This window comes from Sciurus carolinensis, chromosome 18 (genome assembly GCF_902686445.1).
Source record: "Sciurus carolinensis chromosome 18, mSciCar1.2, whole genome shotgun sequence".
Lineage (NCBI taxonomy): Eukaryota > Metazoa > Chordata > Mammalia > Rodentia > Sciuridae > Sciurus > Sciurus carolinensis.
The window spans coordinates 39794166-39814238 of record NC_062230.1 but is presented as its reverse complement, the minus strand read 5'-3'; the positions used below and the strand labels follow the sequence as shown (position 1 = coordinate 39814238).

The 20073-nt window shown below is 55.7% G+C and overlaps 1 protein-coding gene across 3 annotated transcripts in view; it reads right to left on the bottom strand.

Annotated features, from left to right (window-relative positions):
• Abca3 (ATP binding cassette subfamily A member 3) overlaps positions 1–20073 on the bottom strand; it is a 51127-nt gene that overhangs the window by 4971 nt on the left and 26083 nt on the right. For all 3 annotated transcript variants that reach the window (XM_047534403.1, XM_047534402.1, XM_047534404.1), the window contains 20 exons: positions 19286–19429; positions 18733–18862; positions 17917–18071; positions 17358–17513; positions 16953–17163; positions 15870–16020; positions 13715–13813; positions 10346–10532; positions 9162–9465; positions 8235–8508; positions 6487–6691; positions 5840–6059; positions 5476–5634; positions 3841–4013; positions 3150–3278; positions 2839–3033; positions 1429–1616; positions 774–944; positions 335–525; positions 56–129 (listed from right to left, as the gene is read on the bottom strand). In XM_047534403.1, the coding sequence (XP_047390359.1) occupies positions 56–129; positions 335–525; positions 774–944; positions 1429–1616; positions 2839–3033; positions 3150–3278; positions 3841–4013; positions 5476–5634; positions 5840–6059; positions 6487–6691; positions 8235–8508; positions 9162–9465; positions 10346–10532; positions 13715–13813; positions 15870–16020; positions 16953–17163; positions 17358–17513; positions 17917–18071; positions 18733–18862; positions 19286–19429 (3516 nt within the window). The remainder of the gene's footprint in view (positions 1–55; positions 130–334; positions 526–773; positions 945–1428; positions 1617–2838; positions 3034–3149; positions 3279–3840; positions 4014–5475; positions 5635–5839; positions 6060–6486; positions 6692–8234; positions 8509–9161; positions 9466–10345; positions 10533–13714; positions 13814–15869; positions 16021–16952; positions 17164–17357; positions 17514–17916; positions 18072–18732; positions 18863–19285; positions 19430–20073) is intronic.

Here is a 20073-nt window from a genome sequence, read left to right as displayed (position 1 = left end):
CTGCAAAGATCAAACTTCTCTGCTAGCACCTAGCTGGGGAGGGGGCTATTCTCACCTTTGCCCAGCTGAGGTCGCCTCCAGGCAGGTGGTAGTGGACCATGCCTTGGTGCTCATCTTCTAAGACACTGCCTGCACAAAGGAGAGACCATGTTCCCGTGAGGTCCCGGCTGGAGGGCCAGGGAGGTCAGCCTAGGCGCACAGGACTGTGGTCTTCATCCTCGGGGTCAGGAGGTGGGACTTGACAGGGGTGAGGCACAGACTCTGTGCATCGACTCACAGAGGTCCAGAGGGGACCTGGGACCACCCGGTGGGGGCGGCCAGGGTCAGCACACACCTGGAAAAGTCAGGTCCACAAACGCCTTGAACTCCTTCAGTGCTTCCTGCTGCCCTTCACTTCGGACTTTGGCCCGCAGGGAGTAGCCGCTGCCAAACTTGCTCTTGAGGTGCTGTGGGCTTCCCAGGCACTTGAACTGACCCTGCACCATGATGGCCAGCCGGGTGCACAAGGCCTCACACTCCTCCATGCTGAGGACAGGGAGTAGAGGCCTGAGACAGGGCTGGGGGAAGCAGAGGCCCACCCTGGGTGTGAAAGGCTTGTGTAGACAGAAGGGTGTCCGTGCCCAGATCAGGCTGCTCCTGATTCCCATGCTGAGTGTGGCCACATGCAGAGCCTGGGGAATCTGTGAAAGCTGCTCACAGGTGGTCTGCTCACCTGGCTCCTCCCGGCCACCCATTCCAGCTCCTCCACTGACCCCCAGAGACCCAGGCTCTACCTGTGGGAGGTGATGACAATGGCCTTGCCAGACTCGCGGGCCCGGGCCACGGTGTCCCAAAGCAGGCGCCGGGCCACAGGGTCCATGCCAGTGGACGGCTCATCCAGGAAGATGACCGCAGGATCTCCGATGAGGGCAATGCCGGTGCTCAGTTTGCGCTTGTTACCACCGCTGGGGGTGGAGGGGTGTCAGATGGGAGGTAAGGCTGATAATGAGCATGAGCCCAGGTTCCATACCCAGTGACCGCAGCATGCCCCAGGGAGAGAAATGGGGTGATTGGGCCTGGAAAACCCACTGCATAGAACTGGAGGTCCCAGAGAATTGTGCTGGGGGTGGGGGGGGTCCACACCCTACCTGGGGCGGGAACATGGTCTCTGTACTGAAGTGGGCCTGATAGGGTACCTGTCATTGCTGGCTGGCTGGCCTTGTTTCTAGATGGCAGGAACCGTCAGGGCAGCCCTTGCCCCTGGTGACATCTGGGTCATGCTACTAAATCCCTGCCTGATCCTTGAGTCATGGGCAGGATCCCTGGCCACTGACTTGTGCTGCCCCCTACCCTGCCGGCCCCAATCTACATTAAGGGAGCCCCCAGCTCCACTCTGGGAAGGGCCAGGAGTCACCTCCTCACAGGGGTGGGTCTGGGGTCAGGTTGCACCTGTAGGTCCTGACCAGCTTATTGGCATGTGGCTCAAGGAGCAGGCCCCGCAGTGTATTCTCCACGCAGGGGTCAATGAGGTGCTCAGGGATGCCTCGGAGCCGTGCATACATGACCAGCATCTCCCGGCCAGTCATGTGGTCCAACAGGGCATCAAACTGGGGACAGTAGCCCATCCGCTGCCGCACCTGGGTTAGAACAGTCCAGGGAAGGAGCGGGTCAGAGGGAGGCCTTCTATCATAGATCCATACAAACCACCTGCCATGGTGCTTGCCTGCCCCAAGTCTGTCTCTGGTCTTTTCCAGTGAGTCTCTCCAGGGTAGTCCAAGGATTTGGTGCCCAGGCCCTGGTGGCTGCACTCAGCTGAAGCTCACCAAGCAGTGCCTCAGTAGGGACCCAGGACGGACACAGCTGGCTCAGAGAGGTTCCCAGAGAGGTCAGAAATGAGTCAGCAAGCCAGGTGTGGTGGCACATGCCTGCAATCCCAGCAGTTTGGGAGGCTGAGACAGGAGGATTATGAGTTCAGAGCCAGTCTCAGCAACAGCAAGGCCCTAAACAACTCAATGAAACCTGTCCCTAAATAAAGCACAAAATAGGGCTGGGTATGTGCCCCTGAGTTCAATCCCTGGCAATCCCCACTCCAAACCCCCTGCCAAAAAGAAAGGAAAAATGAACCAGCAAGCAGTTTAGCGGAGAACCTGGTCCAGACAGGCAGCCACAGGGGCAAGAATGGCTGCAAAGTGGTCACTGTGCAAAATTGTATGCTGACCACCTGCGTGTTTGTTCATTAGAAATCCAAAGTCTGTGGGTTTGTTCTTCCTGTGGAGCCTTGTGTCTGTGGATTGTAGTCGCCCACATCCTTTGTTGCTTGCTGTGCACTGCTTGCTCGTAGGCCTGGATGAACTCTATGGGGATTCTTCTGGGGATGAGGAGGAGGCCTCCCTCTGTTGGGGCCTGCCTGTGCTCTGACCCCTGGGGGCACTGCAGTCCAAGCCCCCTGCTGCCAGCTCAGAAGAGCTGTGGCCCCTTTGCAGGCACAGGCTCTTTGCCTTTTCTCTTCCCCTGCTCTGCTGGCCCACAGGGACACGGGGAGCATAAGGGCTGCCTGTCCATCCTCATCCTGTGGTCCAATTGGGGAAACTAGGTGGTCCCTAGGCTGGTCTTTTGTTCCTTCACTCAAGGCACATTCCCTGGATGCAGTGGCCTCAGTGGCTCCAGTGGTACAGGCTATACTTCTCGGCTCATGGAATTTGGCCCCATCTCTCCTACCCAGCTCCAGCACCATCACCGCCTTGTCCTGCTGTCCAGACGCGTGCTGTGCCCACCGGGAGCCAGAAGCCAGAAGCCAGCCATCCTTGCCTCCAGGGCACCCCTCCTGCTTTGCCCACTCCACCCTGGCAGGGTACCCACCTTCCCAATGTCAGAGCTGATGCTGTAGCCCCCAACAAAGGCATCCCCTGAGGTGATGGGCTCCTCCCCAGTCAACATCTTGAACGTTGTGGTTTTCCCAGCTCCGTTGAAGCCCAGCAGGCCAAAGCACTCCCCTTTCTGGACAGCGAGGGAGATCCTGTCCACAGCCAGGAGGGGCACCCGCTGCTCATACACCTGTGGGGTACCCAGCAGAGAGCACCAAATCAGCAAGACACCAGCCTTAGTTCCCAGCCAGCTTCCATGACCCCAGGTCAGGTGGTGGCCAGCAGAGGGCAAGGCCCTCAGACTACCTTGGAGAGCTCCTTGATGGTCAGAGGTGTGTTGAGTAGCACATCCAGGCCGGGGGCCAGGACTCGGCTCCTCTCGTCTGCCACATCCTGGTCCTCAGGAAGCATGGAGGTCCGGCTGTGTAATTCTGCCTGATCATTCAAGATGAAGATCATGTGTGTGAATCCCAGCCCCATGGGAGGAAGAGGGGTGCTGAGGTTGGTGTGCAGGGGGACTAAGGACTCCAGGGTGTGTCACCCCAGTCCAGGCCCCGTGTGCGTACTCAGACCTTTACAAGAAGCAGTGGCCTCAGGGGCTGAGGTCAGCATCCAGGGACCAAACTCTGTAAGGGACCCATGGAAAGAATCATGAACTTCACTCTTCACTCAAGGATGTGAAGGTTGTGTTTTTTTTTTTTTGTTTGTTTATTTTTTTGAGATGGGTCTAAGTTGCCCAGGCTGGCCTTGAACTCTTGATCTCAATTGATCCTCCCACCTCAGCCTCCTGAGTAGCTGGGACTATAGATGAGGATCACTGTGCGCAGCCAGGAAGGTGATAATGCATGGAGACAACTCCTTTTTCAGAAGAGGGTTAATATTTTAGACAGGTCAGTTCACCCCAGGTTTTCTGATGTGATCTCAACAGGCCGTGCTGGGTGTGTTCGTGTGAGGGATGGGGACCTGCAGTGTACCTGAGCTTCCCAGCAGCACTCACCAGTGTCCACCTCTTCTGGAAGGCACAGACCAAGGTCCTCAGTCTCCACAGCAGGTTGGTCTCAATGAGGAAGAGCAGGGTGAGGTAGGCACACCCCGAGGCAGCCATGGAGGTCACAAACCTGCCGACCCCTGGGGCACTCCAGGCAAAGAAGTTCTCCTGGTACTCAATGTCTGTGAGGTGCAAGGAGCCAGGCTGGGTCTGTGGCCACTTCAGCCCTCCTGGGCCCCAGCACTGGCCCTGCTCCCTGGCTTGCACAAATGCCTGCACTCTCTCTCCCGGGCCTCCCCGTTCCTCTTCCTGAGGGCGTGCCCTATGCTTGTCAGTGCCACGCAGGAGTCTCAGGCACTGACCACACCATGGGGATTTTGCCATGCAAGGTCCCCCTTGCACACCTGTGATGGACAGATGCTTCCCTGATGTGCCACTCACATAGGGCTTCCCTTCCTTGGGGACTGTGTTATGATGATGCCAACTTCTCAGCCCCTCTCCAGGTGCCCATGGTTTAGAGAAGGGATGGCACGTGACCAACAGTCACAGGCCCTATGAGTGAGGCTCAGCAGGAGCAGAGCAGGGAAATTGGGCCTGCCTGAGACTGTACAGGCTCTGCAGAGCTGACCGCCGAGTTGCCTGCTGCTATACAATAAGAAAGTTTTGGGTACCAAAAGGGCCCCAGGCAGATAGGGCCAAGTGCTAACCTGTGAATGTGACCTTGTTTAGAAATGGGTCTTTGAAGATACGATTAACTAAGGGTCTTAAGGTGAGATACTAGATTTAGGATGGGCCCTGCCTCTAGTGACAACTGTCCTTATAAGAGAAAGGCAGGAGTTGGGGATCCAGAGACACAGGGGAGGAGGCCATGTGTAGGCAGAGATGGAGTGAGGCAGCCTCAGCCAGCGAGAGCCTGCAGCCATGAGGGGCAGGAAGCATCTTTCCCTGATCCCTGGGAGAGTGCGTGGCCCCTGTGCCTTGGCTTAAACCTCTGGCCTCCAGATTCCTGAGAGGATATGGGTCTGTGGGTAAAGTTGTGGTTCCGTTCTAGAGTGTGCCTCAGGACACAGAGACAGGTGCACACCCTGGGGCAGGCCCAGAACGTGTGGACAGAGGCGGGGCTGGTGTGGGTGTGGGCATGGTCTGGGTGAGCATCCGGCTGCTCAGAACACAGAGGAGCCTTGCTACAGTTTGGGTATGGTACGAGTGTCCCCCAAGGGTTCATGTGTGGAAATATCATCCCTCTATGAGGCAATGAGAGGGCCGGAGCGTAATCCAGCTATGGTACTCACAGGTGGGGCCTTGGGAGTGACTGGGATTGGTGACAATGCTGGTGGCTTTGGAAGGAAAGAGAGACATACACAGGCATCTTGTGATCCCTGCTTTGGGCCATGTGATGCCTGGAGCTGCCTTAGGACTCTGGCAGCAAGGAGGCATCACCGGATGTGGGTCCTTGCCCCGGAGGGCCCTGAGCTGGAACAAGCCTCTGGGCTTTATGACTTTTCCCTTCTGAGGTACTGTGTTATTGGCAACAGAAAAGGGACTAACGAAGCCCCTCGTCTTGGGGAGTGCTGGGGACACTGGCTGCCCTGGGTGGGGGTCAAGAGGAAGGGGCTGCCCCAAGGGAGGGGTCTGGACACGCACTGTATTTCTTGCAGTAGTGGGCAGCGACCTCCGAGGAGGTGCAGTACCGCTGCGTCTCGTAGTTCTCATAGAAGCTGCTGACGGCCATCCCCAGACAGTGGTTGGGCAGCACCAGGAACACGTGATCCAAGGTTCTGGAAAGTTCTTCCAGCTTCACGGCTGTGGCGAGGAGGAACAGACCGATTAGCACTGGAGGACACCCCACAGCTGCGTGAGGACAGACCCAGGCAGGGCAGGGCGGCTCCCAGGTCCCAGGACCTTGCCTGTGCTGGGAGAGCCCTGGGGACGCTGCAGACACCCTCCCACACTGTGGCAGGGCAGCTCCACAGGGGCTGGAGGCGGTGGGTGGTCCTCATGCTCCCACCTGGGATGCGCATGATGGTGACCACGAGGAAGGTGGCGATGCCTGACAGAATGTTGAAGATGGTCAGCCTGGTGTAGGCAGTGGACGCGCCAGAGAAGAAGAAGCTCATGAGGTACATGAAGGGGATGATGGCCCAGCCGTAGAGCATAAGCAACAGCAGCATGTCAGCTGTGTGGCCGTCCCGTGTGAAGGCGCGCACGTCGAAGGCTCGAAACACCACCTGCGGAGGCACGGGTGGGGCAGCTCCGCGCGGGCCAGCAAGCGGCTCCCGGAAGTGGGGGAGGGGACTGGAGGGAGCAGCTGATGGCCCTTGGTCCTGCCAAATCAGCCACCCCTCAGTTCCTGCCCTCCACAGCAGTGAGTACTGGTGCTGGCACCCTTTCTGACCAGCAGTTTCCTCTTCTCCCCTTGACCGATAAAGCTGGAACCAGGAGAGCTGGCTCTAGGCCCTGCCTACCCAAGACTGGGCAGGGGCTGGGAGCATGGAGAGATGACAGGTGGACACCACCCTGTGTTGCTAACTGTCCTCCTGGGGTCAGGGCTGAGCCACCAGCTGGACTTTCCTACCAATTCTTGTTCTACAACAGAGGTCCCCAGGTGAACCCCCTGTGGTCTGCAGGGCAGGGTCCAGCACTGTCCACACTCACCAACAGTAGCAGAGTGGGGACTAGGAAGGAGATGAGGTCCCATAGCAGAGCAGAGAACCAGAAAGTAGCCACGTGGACACCGCTCACAAACTGGACATGCTTGGCCTGGACTGCCCTCTCGCTGACTGCCAGGATGGAAAAGGTGCTGGCCAGGAATGCCATGGCAAACAGCAAATTGAGGGCGATGTCAAATCCCTTTCGGCCCCTGGGAAGGACAGAGCACAGCATGTCTGGGCAGCAGGAAAGATCAGGCCCTTGGTCATCACCATCCAAAGCATGCAGCGCAGGAGTCAGAACACTCAGAGGAGTAAGGGAGAGCCGCAGAGCTGAGGGTCAGCTCCTCCCCTGGTAGCCTGTTCTCGCAGAGGGCAGGCTCCAGGTTCCGTCCTTGAGTTCCTGAGCTACCTGTCCCTGTCTCCTGGGAACCCTCTGCACTGCACTCTGTTCTGCCCGCCAGGCGGCCTGCACCACGTTGGCAGCCAGCCTCCCTCACCCCCAGGGATTCTGTGTTCCATCTGGTCTGTGTCTTCCAGAAGCAGGCTCGATGGCACTGCTGTGGCTTGAACCTCTGGGCCACCTCCACAGGTGGGGCTAGGACACGGAAGGGACGGATGCAGAATCTACAGAAGCCTTGAACACCTGAGCAAGAGCAGCACGTACCACGGTCACGTGCTGTGTGACTCCCTCTCTAAGAAATGTCCAGAACGCACGACTCCATAAAGACAAAGCAGACCGGCAGTTTCCAGGGGGCTGGAGTTGGGGAGAATGGGGAGCACCTGCTAATGGGTGCAGTTTTCTTTTTTCTTCTTTGGTACTGAGGATTGAATCCAGGGCCTCAGGGATGCTAAATAAGTGCTCTACCACTGAGCTACATTCCAGCCCTTTTTTAGAATTTTGTTTTAAGACAGGGTCCTGCCAAGTTGCCCAGCCTGGCCTTGAACTTGTGATTCTCCTGCCTCAGCCTCCCAAGTTGCTGGGATTACAGGCTGCACCACCACACCTGACAAAACACGAAAGGATTTTTTTTCTTCTTTCTGGTACTGGGCATTGAGCCAGGCAAGGCTTCCGCCACTGGGCCACATTCCCAGTCCTGGTTTTTTTTGGTTGTTTGTTTTTGTTTTAAGGGCAAGATGCTCAATAAAATTATGTTGAGGCTGGGGATGTGGCTCAGTGGTACAGTGCTTGCACGTGCATGAGGCCTTGGCTTCAATCCCAAGGACTGCGCATAAGAAGTCATGCTGAGGTGAAGGTGCGTACCTCTGTGAACATACCAGAAGTGTCTGGCTGTGCTCTGTGAGTGCACTGTGCCTGAGTGAGTGGTATTCCTAAAGCTGCTAGATCAGTACCCTCCTGCCTGGTCCACAGTCACCACAATGAGCCTCAGCCCCTCAGCCTGACTTTTGGGCCTCCCAGGCTGGAGCCCACCAGACAGGCAGAAGCCATTCCCCAGCGCTCCCTGCATGCCCTGGCCCCTGCCTGTGGCTGCTGACAGCCCTGCTGCTCCCAGACGAGTACTCAGAAGTCATGCATGTGAGATGGATATCCTGGGCTGATTTTTTAGCCATGGGAAAAATGGATGCAAAAGGGTTCAGGGTCAGGGTCCCCCCACCAAGAAGCAGCAGCAGTGTGTACAGGGCAGAAACTCTACTCTGTCTATTGGCAGTGACCCATTTTTGGCACAGCTCCAGGTGGCTGGTCCTGGAGAGGGGCTCTGGGCTCTAGGCTGGGAAGGGTGGGATCATGCATACTCATTGAACTGGTCCTTGGCAGCCTGCAGGGCGCTCCGGGGCTGGGGGTAGTTGGAGACCACGATGGAGGCCTGAGGGCCACACAGCAGCTTAAACAGAAGGTTGTCCACAATGGCCAGGGCGGTGGCTGGGGAGTGGTAGGCCTGGTTGTTGAACAGGGCGGTGACCACTGTCCGCTCTCCCACATCTCTGAAGGATGTTGCCACCAGGCACCGTTCATTAAAGCCACCTCCTTCCACTGAGGCCCTGAAAACCAGGAACTCCTCCAGGTCACCTGGGGAGCAATTGGCAGTGTCAGGAGATGCAGGGCAGGGACAGGCAGGGGGTCCACCCCTGGGCAGCACTGAGCTGGGAACTGGGCTGTGGGGGCTCCTCCCTGCCAGCTGTGCTCCCACATTGCTGCTCGCGCCTGGGGGCTGGTACTATCAGCCTTCTAGGAAGGATCTCATTTCTACCAAGATTTTGTCATGACTCTGTCTACTGAACCTCAGTACTACTGATCGGGATGTGGGAGGGAGTGATAAAATGAGAAAACCTTCCAGCACGTTCTGTTTAACCAGAGCATGGCTGTTTTAAGCCTGGGGTGACACCCAGGTATACATACTAGAAACTCAGAATGGTTTTGCATTTCATTTGTGAATGGCCCTGAAAAACAGCTGCAGAACTTGGTTACCTGACCAGGCCCTAACAAGGTGCCTATGTCTCTGGTGTCCCTAGAGCACTCGCTGTGCCTCAGGGCCATGATCTCCTGCCCACCAGACATCTGTAATATCTGAAGGCATTCCTGATTGTCATGATGGGTTGGGGGCAATGTCGGGGAGATATCCTGCAGGGCACAGGTCAGCAAAGGACCATTCATGACAGATGTTGGCACTGCTGCAGTCAGAAGTCAATCTGCTGGCACCACTGAGCCCCAACCACCCTTACCCAGCACCTCGCGGGGCTCCTGCCTCTCAGCCTGCAGCACGTCTCTCAGGAGCTCCGACAGCTGCTGATCCAGTTGCGAGGTACCCGGAACTGAGAAGGGCACCACAGTTCTGCCGTATTCGCTCAAGCTCAGCTTCAGGATGGGGTCGTCGAAGACCTCGGAGGAGTAGTTGATGGCCAAGAGGGCTAGGGTGACACAGGTCAGGGGGACCAGGACCTGGGCCGCCACCATCTTCCACTCCCGCCAGCTGTATGCAGCCTTTTTCAGGAACATGGCCCAGAACTGCTGGCAGTGGAGGGCAAGCTACGGCAGAGGGATTCAGGTGACGTGGGCTCTGCCTAGGAGCTAGAGTCTGATCCAGCTGACCCACAGTGGCACCACCCTGATGTGGCACCCACCTAGGGGCCTTCCACTGAAATACCTCCAGGTGACCCTGCAGGAGTGACCTGAGTGTCCTAGGGCCACAGGTGGAGCTCAGTAAAGTGTGGGAGGGCACAGGTGTGCGTTCTGACGGTTCCACACTCGGGCTCTCAGGGGCCCGGCACAGCCAGAAGGCATGGGAGACACTGTTTCATCCAGGGCACTGGGAACAGGCCTGGGGCCTTGCCTTCCTCCCGTCCCTTGCTGGAGGCATCACTGGGCAGGAGGCCCTGGTGCAGCTCACGGGTAAGCAAGACAACCTCACCTGCCTCCCCCACTACCTGCCCTTATTCCCTTCAGCCTTTTTAGGCTGTCTAAGTGCAAAGAGCCTTGGGCCTTGGAGTCAGGCCACCCAGGCCCAGGCCCTCACAATCCACACGAGAGCCATTCAACTTGGCCCAGTCCTTGGTTTCCTGTCTGTAAAATGAGAACAGGGCCGTCCTCCACCTCATCAGGTTGCCGTAAAGCCAGGTCAGCACAGAGCTGGCTGGGCACAGGGCACTGTTGACATTATAAGCAAACACTCCGTCTTATCTGTAAGTGCCTACGTTAGAACATTAAAACGTTTCAATTGCTCCATTAAAATGCTCCCAGTTGCCCTTCTCCCTGCCAAACCGTGATCTGCCCTCTGTCTTCCACTGGCCTTGACAAAGCCTCCGCCTGCCTTGTGGACTCTTCTGTGACAATGACCCTAACAAGGGACTCAGGGGACTCCTGTCTGTCCCATGCTGGCTGGTGCACGGCCCCAGCCCGGAGCGCCTACCCCAGTGTTGAGCTTGACCACCGTGTGCTCCTCCTCGATCAGGGCGCCAATGCCGTCAGTTGGGTCCATCACCCCACTCAGATTGCTGTCCACAGCCCAGTCGCTCGCCCGCCTCTCGTGCTGGTATTGCAGGGCAGGGAGCTGGATGGCTTGGATGTCCATGCTAGTGTCCACCAGCTTACCAACCCTGTGCCAGAACACATGGGCCTGGTTCACAGTCCAGCCTTAGGGTAGGGGAGAAAAGCTACTGTCCCACTGAGGAGGAGCCATGGAAAGAGGGCCACTGTCAGAGGCCCTGAGGCAAAACAACCCCACTGATTCATTCTCATTCATCGATTCATTCATTATTCATCTGCTCATCATTGCATGTACCTCTGGGATTCATTCACTAATTTATCAGAATACCTGCAGACCATCGTCTGTATGCAGCAGAAGAGGGCCCCTGCCCACAAGGTCCTGTTCTCCAACGTCACTGCCCAGAGTTAGCATTTACTTATTTAATTAGTTTGTATGTATGTATGTATTGATTGATTGATTGGAGCACTGGGTATTGAACCCGGGGCACTCTACCACTAAGATATGCTTGCAGCCCTTAAAAAACAAGTTTTTTTTTTTAAAATATAGGGTGTCACTAAGTTGCCCAGACTGGCCTTGAACTTGAGATCATCCTGCTCTAGGCCTCTGACCTGCCAGGATTACAAGTGTGTGCCACTGTGACTGCCCAGTTAGCATTTGTAACCAGGGTTTTCAAGAGGAACAGAGGGGCTCAGGGAGCGACAGTGGCCCTGGGGAGAGCTCGTCGCACAGCCAGCACTGGACTGTGGTAAGGCAGCCAGGGCACTCACTGCCCAGGAAGACGGGGAGACAGACAACTGTGCTCTAGGAGGACCAATCCCAGGACAGGCATGGGTGGACAGAGGGTGGGCAGCAAGGCTGGCAGGTGCCTAGCTCAGGCTGTGCTGGGCCATGCTGGAGCCTGAGAGCCCCCGATCCAGCTCTGGGGATCCTTGGCAGCAGTGCTTTCAGGGCACTGTCCCTTGTAGGACCTAGCTAGGATGTCTGGAATGACAGTCTAGGGATGACTCTGGTCAGTCTCCCCATGAGCCTGCGCATTTCTCAGGAGCTGTGACTGCCTGTTTTCTCTCTTGCCTGGGCCTTGCTCAGCTGGGTACAGATGAAAGGCTGAATGAGCACAGGAATGAACGAATGGATGGACAAGCTAAAGAAGCTGGTGGGGCGCTCTGCCGTTCAGTGCTTCTGACGTAGCACTCTGAATAAGGATGGACCCTGTCAGGATGGAGGGACAGAAGACTGAACGTGGTTGCCACATGATCCACTCCTAGGTATATTCCCATGAGGAGTATGAACATTAACTTGTGCACAAAATGTTCACAGCAGCATGACTCCTAAAGTCAAAGAGGCAGAAACAACCTACATGTCCCTCACTGGGCAAACAGGCCAACAAAATGTAGTCTGATGGAGTTTTGTTCACCAACAAAGGGAGTGATGTTCTGACCCATGCCACAGCATGGATGGACCTTGAAGCAACGTGATGAGACGTAAAGCCACATGCTGTGTGGTGAGATTTATATGAAAAGGCCATAACAGACAACCCAGAGAGACAGAAGGCAGAACTGTGTTTTCTGGGGGTAGGAGGGCAGAGCAACTGCTAATAGATATGGATTTTGGGGGGGGGTAGAGGATGATAAAAGTGTTTTAAAGTTGATTATAGTGATGACTGTAAAACTGTGAATATAGTAAAAGTAAAAAATTAGACTTTTAAAATATTATGTAAACCATATTTCAGTAAAACTGTTATTTAAAAACAAACCCTCTGGCAGCTTTCTGTGGATCAGGAAATACAACCGAAGCTGCTGAGCACGAGTGGTTAACCATTGAGCCACATTCCCAGCCTGTTTTTATTTTTTTATTTTAGACTGGGGAATCTCGTTAAGTTACTTAGGGTCTTGCTACATTGCTGAGGCTGGCTTTGAACTTGTGACCCTCCTGCCTCAGCCTCCCAAGCTGCTGGGATTACAGGTGTGCGCCACTCTTCCTGGCAAGAGATGCTGTCTGGTGTGGCCTATGCAAGCTTATCTCTGCCACCCTCTGGAAACCTACACATGGACCTGCCCACCTGCTTCCTTCTCCCAGGCTTGCCCTTAGACCTTGGACTCAGTTCTGCTGGAAAGGTCCCTCCCCAGCATGGACTGTCCCAGGTCCGTTTGTCTTTCAAGACTCCTATCACAGATTCAATCCAGAGACACCTGCGGCCTCCTCTTTAGTGTTCCTTTTGAAAGGAAACCTTCACACCGACCATCTGAGCTGCTGGGTGGGCTGCTTGCCTCTCTGACTACCAGAGGATCCTGGGCAGGCTGGGCAGAGCCTCCTGAGACTAGGAGCTCAGAGAGACCACTGTCAGGGTTGGGGGACTGGAACTGAGGCATGAGGACATGGCTGGAGGCCCGTTGGGTTCATGTGTTGAACATGAACAAGGGGACAGAGTGAATTTGACCAGAAAGGAATGCAGAGACAAGGGGTTGCCGAGAGTCGCCCAGGCCCTGACCTCCAGGTGCATTCAGTGCCAGGCTGGCCTGTAGTTTCTTTATCAACCAATACCCGTGGAGAGTTGCTCTGCTGTGTCCTGTGCTGGACTCGGGTACGTGAGCAGCCTCTCCCTTCCTTCCCCGTCACCTGCCCTGATTCAGAAGTCTGCTCCTGGGTGCAGTTTCCTGAATCTCCTCTCTGCACTGGTTTCCCTGAGGCCACGCTGACCTTTCCTGCTGCCCCCCTCCCCAGTAGAGATGTTCACAGAGCATTTCTCATGTGACCTCAATTTATGATCAATTATTCTGTTGCCTCCTCTGGGCCACAGTCTTCTCAAGGAGGAAAACAGATCTTACATGTATTTTTATTTGAGTTTTTAGTATTATATCTGTCAAACAAGCATTCAAGAAAAGTCTGATAAGTTAGGCATGGAAGTGCACATCTGTAATCCCAGTTACTTGGGAGGCCAACGCAGGAGTCTGAGGTCAGCCTGGGCAATTTAGTAAAACCCTGTCAATCAATCAGTCAAACATCTGATAAATTTCAGTGGTTTCCTGCTCACTCCCAGTTCTGAGGGTCTGAAAGCTAAACCCCAGGTCCTCCTTGCAGACCCAGGCATCCCACAGGATGACCTGAGCCACAAGAGCTCAGCAGCCTCTGGCTGCTCCGACCCCTGACCCCATGTAGGTGGCTGATATCAGTTGATATCTGTCACATCCCGACTCAGGACCCAGACTCCAGAGCAGAAGCAAACCGAGTGCCTTATGGAGGTCCTTTAGCAAAATCACTCCAGTGCGAGACCTGCAGCAAGTGCTTACTGACCGAAGGAAGACTTCCTCCATGGTGGTGACAGAGGCCCCAAAGCTGGCGATGCCCAATTCCTTCTGCTTATTTTCCAGCTTAGCGAAAAGACTTTCAAATCTGAAAAAAGACCCAGAGTGATGAGGAGATTCTCAGAGACTTCCTAGGCAATTCTTTCCTAAATATGGCCTCCATGTACGATGGGGGAGGGGCAGGAGGGCACCCACCAAGGCCATTCTTAAGGTCCCCTGGCCAGAAACATTCCACCACCGCTGGTAGGAGCCCCAGAAAGGCTAATCAGTTGGTCATGTGCTTCTTTACTCATTCAACACACAAATATCGGAAAAAAAATTCTACTCAAAGCTGCAGCTATAAGGCTGGGACGCAGCTCAGTGGCAGAGCATGTGCTGAGCCTGCTGGAGACCCTGGGTTCCAGTCCCAGCACCGCAAAGAAAACACAAGTGCAGCGTCCGTGACACAAAACGCACTCTCCTGTCCTGCTGCTGGGAAGCCAAGCCGAACTCTCTTTCCAGAAGGAAACTGGTAATAACTACCCTACCGAGACAATCACTGCTGATCTTGGCAAGGTGTTTTCTAGGAAGATGTTTATTAGAATATATTTTGGAGAAAAACATGAGTGCATGATAATGAAGCAGAGTTAAATTATGATGTACCTGAGTCATGCAGCTATAAAAGCAAATTACCCGTGTGCAGCTCAGTGGTGAAGTACTTGCCCAGCATGTGTGAGGCCTTGGGTTCCATCCCCAGTATAGCCCAAAACAACTCACATTACTTCATCAGACATATATAGCATGATTCAATGTGCTTTCAAGATATAAACTTTGGGCTGGAGATGTGCTCAGTGGAAGAGTGCTTGTCTCACATGCATGAAACCCTGAGTTCAAGCCCCAAAACCACACACACAAGATATAAATCCTGGGGTGGGGATGGGGCTCAGTGGTAGAGCACTTGCCTAGCATGCATGAGGCACTGGGTTTGATTCTCAGCACCACATAAAGATAAATAAATAAAGGTTCATCAACAACCAATTAAAAAATGTATATCCTTTATTCTTCGAAAAAGATATGAATCCTGCCCAGGTCACCAGATGGCAGCAAGGGTGCTGGGGAGGGTAAGTCAGCAAAAGTGGCAGTTGAACAGAACATGTAGCCACATACCCTTGCATCCATTCTGTGCAGACATTATTCAAAGAAGTCTTTTGCTTAGTGTAGGTGGCTTAGGCTGGTGCCCTTAGACCTGTGATACCTGCTGAGGCAAGGAGTCCCTTGGACCCCTGTCCACTCTTCTACTGACCAGCCTACCCACCTGTGCAGAGCCCTCCTGCAGGCCTCCCCTGGCCTTTGTGAGACCCTGTGGCATGAGGGTAACTCCAGCTGCAGAAGAAAACCCTCTCATGCTAGCCTGCAGATCCCAGAGGGTAAAAGAAAGGGGAACTGTTCAGCCTTGAAACCTGTGGGCTCAGCCCCCCAGGGACAATCCAGACCTTTTTCTTATCAAGGTCCTCTGCTGAACTACATCCTGTTGCTCCTGCATTTTCTCTGCCAAACTGTACTGATGAAGTAATCATTCACTTTCCAGGTTAACAAGACATCTTTGACTAAGGGTACCATAAATTCTATGTCCCAATGACAAAAAACCTACCTACCTACCCACCCACCCACGTATTCCAGAATTCAAGTGTGAATGAAGAGTTTGGTTTTCTCCTCTGGCCCAGGTAGCTCTGCCTCAGTGACGGTGCCATGGCAGGTGCCCAGGTCTTACATTCTGAGATGGAGAAGTCATGTACGTTTGTAACTTGTGTGCAAATGCATGTTCTCAGCACCACGATGTATCTGAGTGCTGCTGCGGCTGCACACATTGAACCCCCAGTGAGGAAGGGGCCACGGGCTGGGTATGAACAGGAGGCAGGCACTGAGCAGCGCTTCCTCCTCAGCTCCACCCAGGAGGCCTGGCACCTGACGTGCAGAGAAGCAGGTTCTGCATGGGCTGACTGTCCACGGGCCAGGGGCTGGGAGATGCCCACTGGCTGAACAAGAGAGGGTGGGTGGGCGACTCTAAGCATGGAGCGCCCTGGCTCATGGTCCCCCCTCTTAGCTCTGGACCTGTGTACTTGCTCTGAGAGGCACACCACATGCTCCCTTTCTAGGATACATACCTGTGTGTGCTCTCCTTGGGAAGTATAAAGGACAGCTCGGCCCCAACACTGCTTTCCAGTGTGGCGTTGGGGACGTGGTGCTGCACCAGCTGGGAGATGCCTTCGGGGTTGCAGTGCGGCTCCCTTACCAGCGTCATGTGGTAGCCAGCACCTGGAACACATGAGTGAGTGTGAGATCTGTGACTGTCCCTGGACTTCTCTTCCTACCCTTGCTGTGGACTCTTAGGCTCATGCCAGGCAAGCTCATGGGAAAGGGGCTTGAGAGTCAGAGGCAACTGGCTCCGGGCTCCCCTCTGCTGTCCTGGGGTCTGGCCTCCCACACCCTTGCTGGGAAGTCACAGGGGGACCTGGGATGCTCTGTGCCTCCAGGAGCATCTGCTGGAAGCCAGAGTCTTCCTGAGGGTATAGCCACAAGGCAGGGAATCCACCTGAGCAAGCGTCTGGGCATCAGAGGGCATCTGTTTTGTGGAATTTGTTTAGAACGTTCCTGCAAGGCTCACAGGAAGCAGAAATGGCTTCTTGTCCCCCAAGACCTGCACCCTTTCTTGGAAAGGAAACCCCTGTATCTTTGCTGAGTACGCTGCCACCCAGGGTGAAGGTGTCCACTCTAGCCTCTCTTGTGCTAGCCACATAGGGCTGTGTGCTGGCCACAGGAGACCAGTAGAGGTGAGGTGTGAACTGAGGGGAGGGTGCCTTTGTGTGCTGGTGTGGGGGAGACTGGACACGGTGCCATCTTGGACCAGGGGGTGACCTTGAGAAGGGAGCCACACTCACCCTGCAGCACCCACTGGTCTGGGCCGGGCCACAAGCCATGCCCTTGTTGGCAAGTGCAATGTCAGTCAACAGGCTGCCCCTGGGCCTACTCGTAGGTGGACGGGAGCCCAGCTGCTCAAGGCGTCCTGCCCACTCTCCTCCCTCATTCTCGTAGGCCTCTCCACTCAGGGGGACAGAGGTCTAGAGGAGGCCTCTCTCTGCTGGTCTCAGGGCCCTTCCCAGAGGCTAACAGTGGGCAGTGCCTCTCAGCCCAGCAGACAGTGGTGTCACCCATCCTGGACTGAGACTGGGCTACTGCTCGCTGCTCACCATATTTCTGCTTGAGGAACAGCGATGACCCACAGCACTGCAGCTCCCCCTTGGCCATGATGGCGATGCGGTCCCCCAGCAGGTCGGCCTCATCCATGAAGTGGGTGGTCAGCAGGATGGTGCGGTCACTCTTCTGCTGCTGAAGAAGGTCCCAGATGGCCCTCCTGGAGATGGCGTCCATGCCTGAGGTGGGCTCGTCCAGCATCAGCACCTGGGGACAGGGGTACAACCTGGTGACGATGGGAGAGCCACATCCCAGGTCCAGGGTGGCTGTGTTGTGGGACCCCAGGGCTGGAGTCAAGGGATTTGCAGAGCTGGCTTGAGTTCTAGAGCCTGAGGCCTCTGGGCTTGCTGCCTGTGTCTGTCCACTGTGTCAGGTGGAGGCTGGGCCCCAGTGCCCCGTACCTTGGAGCCCGCTATGAGGGCGATGCCGACGGACAGCTTGCGCTTCATGCCCCCACTCAGGAACCTGCACCGCAAGTTGCGCTTGTCCTCCAGATTGAGGATGTGCAGCATCTGCTTGACTTCTTCAGGGCACTTCTGCTGAGACAGGCCTTTCAGCTGAAAGGGCAGGGGCAGGAGGTGAGACCAGCGCTGCAGAGGGGACCTGACCCCGTCCAGCAAGCTCCCTGTCTGGACACATCTCCTGCAGTTGTAGGGCTCTGCTTGCCCACTGCCTTATTGTTTTTTTTTTTTTTTATTTTTATTTTAGTTGTTGAGGAACCTTTATTTTTATTTATTTATATATGGTGCTGAGAATCAAACCCAGTTCCTCACACATGCTAGGCGAGTGCCCTACCACTGAGCCCTAGCCCCAGCCCTTTCTCTGGTTTTTAGAGAACAGCTCCTGGAAACAGACTTCGCCTTGCCAGGAGACTAGCAGCGTTCTCAGAGAGGTGGGAACCCACCCACAGGTCAGCAGCAGAGCATGCAGCACCCACCCGTCCATCACCCACGGGCTCACCTGCGCATAGAAGTAGAGATGTTCCGCCACCGTCAGGTTGTCAAAAAGAATGTCGTGCTGGGGGCACAGGCCCAAGCTCTTCCGGATCTGAACCATGTCTTGGGAAATTTCATACCCACTGATATACGCACGTCCACTGGTAGGTGGAAAGAGTCCTGGGGCCAGCCAAAGACCGCCAAAATTCAGCATGGAAATGGCGCTCATCAGTGTGAGGTGTGATGGCCCCTCCACCTTGGTCGCCTGTTCCCTCCAGTTTACAAAGGACCCTGCCCCTGTGAGAGGAATGCCCACTCCCCACATTGGTGGGCTGAATCTGGCTGGGCGGGGAGAGAAAGGAGGGATGGGGATGTGGCCCTGATACAGGGCGCTGAAGCTTGTCAGGGATGAGAAACACACCTGCGCGCACAAGTGCGGGTAGTGCCAAGTCGCTCGCTCCCACAAGACCCTGCCTCAGAGCCTGCCTGTGCTTCTGACAGGCATCTGGTGCTCAGAGAGGATAAAAAGCAACCCCAGGTTGGGCATATGCACCAGGGTGGCCTTTCAGGGCAGGCTTGGGATAGAATGATGCGGGTGCACCCGCTCCTGGGTGACTTGAGAAGAAGCCTTGTTTACTGTTCCCACGAGGCTCGGGCATTCACAGACAGGCTGAGAGGAGTCAGGGGCGACTGGTTGGCTCCCCCACATCACTGTGGGCTGAGGACTGCTGGGATTCCCTGTGGCTGGGGTGGACTGAAGGCTGCACGAGGGAGGAGGGCTGGCACGGGCGGTGCTGCGGGAGGGCCTGCTGGCTGCAGGTGGCATGCAGCTGCCCCTCACCTGTGAGCATGGAAAGCGCGGTGGTCTTCCCTGCACCATTATGGCCCAGCAGGACGGTGATCTGCCCCTCGTACAGGTTCAGGTTCAGGTCCCTGACGGCTGCCTTGTCCTTATTCCCCACTTGGAACACCTGGGATTTGCAGAGGGCTGCTCTGGACTTCCTGTGGCCCTCAGGGCCTCCCTCTCCCTTTGGAATGCAGCCCCAGTGTCTCAAGACACCAAAGTCGGCACCAGTAGTGTGAGAATGAAGTCCCCCTGCCCCACCCCTGACGTGTCCCCCTGGGTGTCTCTTCTGTTAGGAGGCCCAGAGGCCACGCCAACCTGGATGCGGAGGCAGAGCACACACTGGGGTGCTGGCGAGGACCCAGCCAGGACTGTGTGTTTGCTGAAGTCACCCTGAGTTTGACCCCATGCTGGGACTGACTCCAATAGGGAGGGGTGGTCTGTGACCTGGAGAGTGGTCAGGAGCAGCTGAGGACCCCTGCCCTCCTCCCTTGCTGCTGACTAACCTGCCCCCACATTCCCCTGCTCTGTCCCCACAGGGAGGTGGCACCTTGGACAGATGCTTGATCTTGATCCCTGCCACCAGATCCTCTGGCTCGGCCTCGAAGTACTCGGTTCTGAGAGCTTTCTCAGGGTCACTGTCATCGTCTTCTTTCCCGACGACCGACCTCGGGCTCCCACCCCAGTAGGAGGGCTGGGATGGAGGCAGACAGTGTCAGCGTTGTCCATGGCCATTCCTTTTGTTTGTGACCTATCAAGTAACCTCCACGAGACACTAAACACATGCAGCAATGTGACCTAAGTCTTAACCTTCCAAGGGACATGGCTGTGGCAGGGACGGGGGAGCTCCTGACTCAGTGATCCCCAGGGAGGCTCGGAGCCTCAGAGCCTAACCTGCCCGGGGTCAGGCAGTAATTCACAGGCTTGTCACGAATGCCAACTCAGAAGGGAGAAAGGAAAAGGAGCTCACCCACAACAGAGCCCAGCATGAAGGGGCTGTGGAAGGCTGCAGCCCAGCAGGCCCAGAGAGACCGCTTCCTGGCCCAGTCACCCACGAGCTCAGCCACACGACCAGCCGGGGGAGAGTCCCCTTCTCTCGGCTCTGCGTGGGGGCTCAGCAGGGACACAGCCCTCGAGTGCTCCGCTCTGGGGAAGCCTCATGCCAGCAAGCGAGTGCGCAGGGTGAGCCTAGAGGTGGCGACTTGTCAGCCTGCAGCGCTGTTCCCAGTGAATCCCCAGAAATGCCACAACCCACTGGTACTAAGGGACACTTTTCATGTACCTAAAGTGAAATCAAACTGCATCTCATGACACAGGCCCGAGTGTCAGGGTGATTCT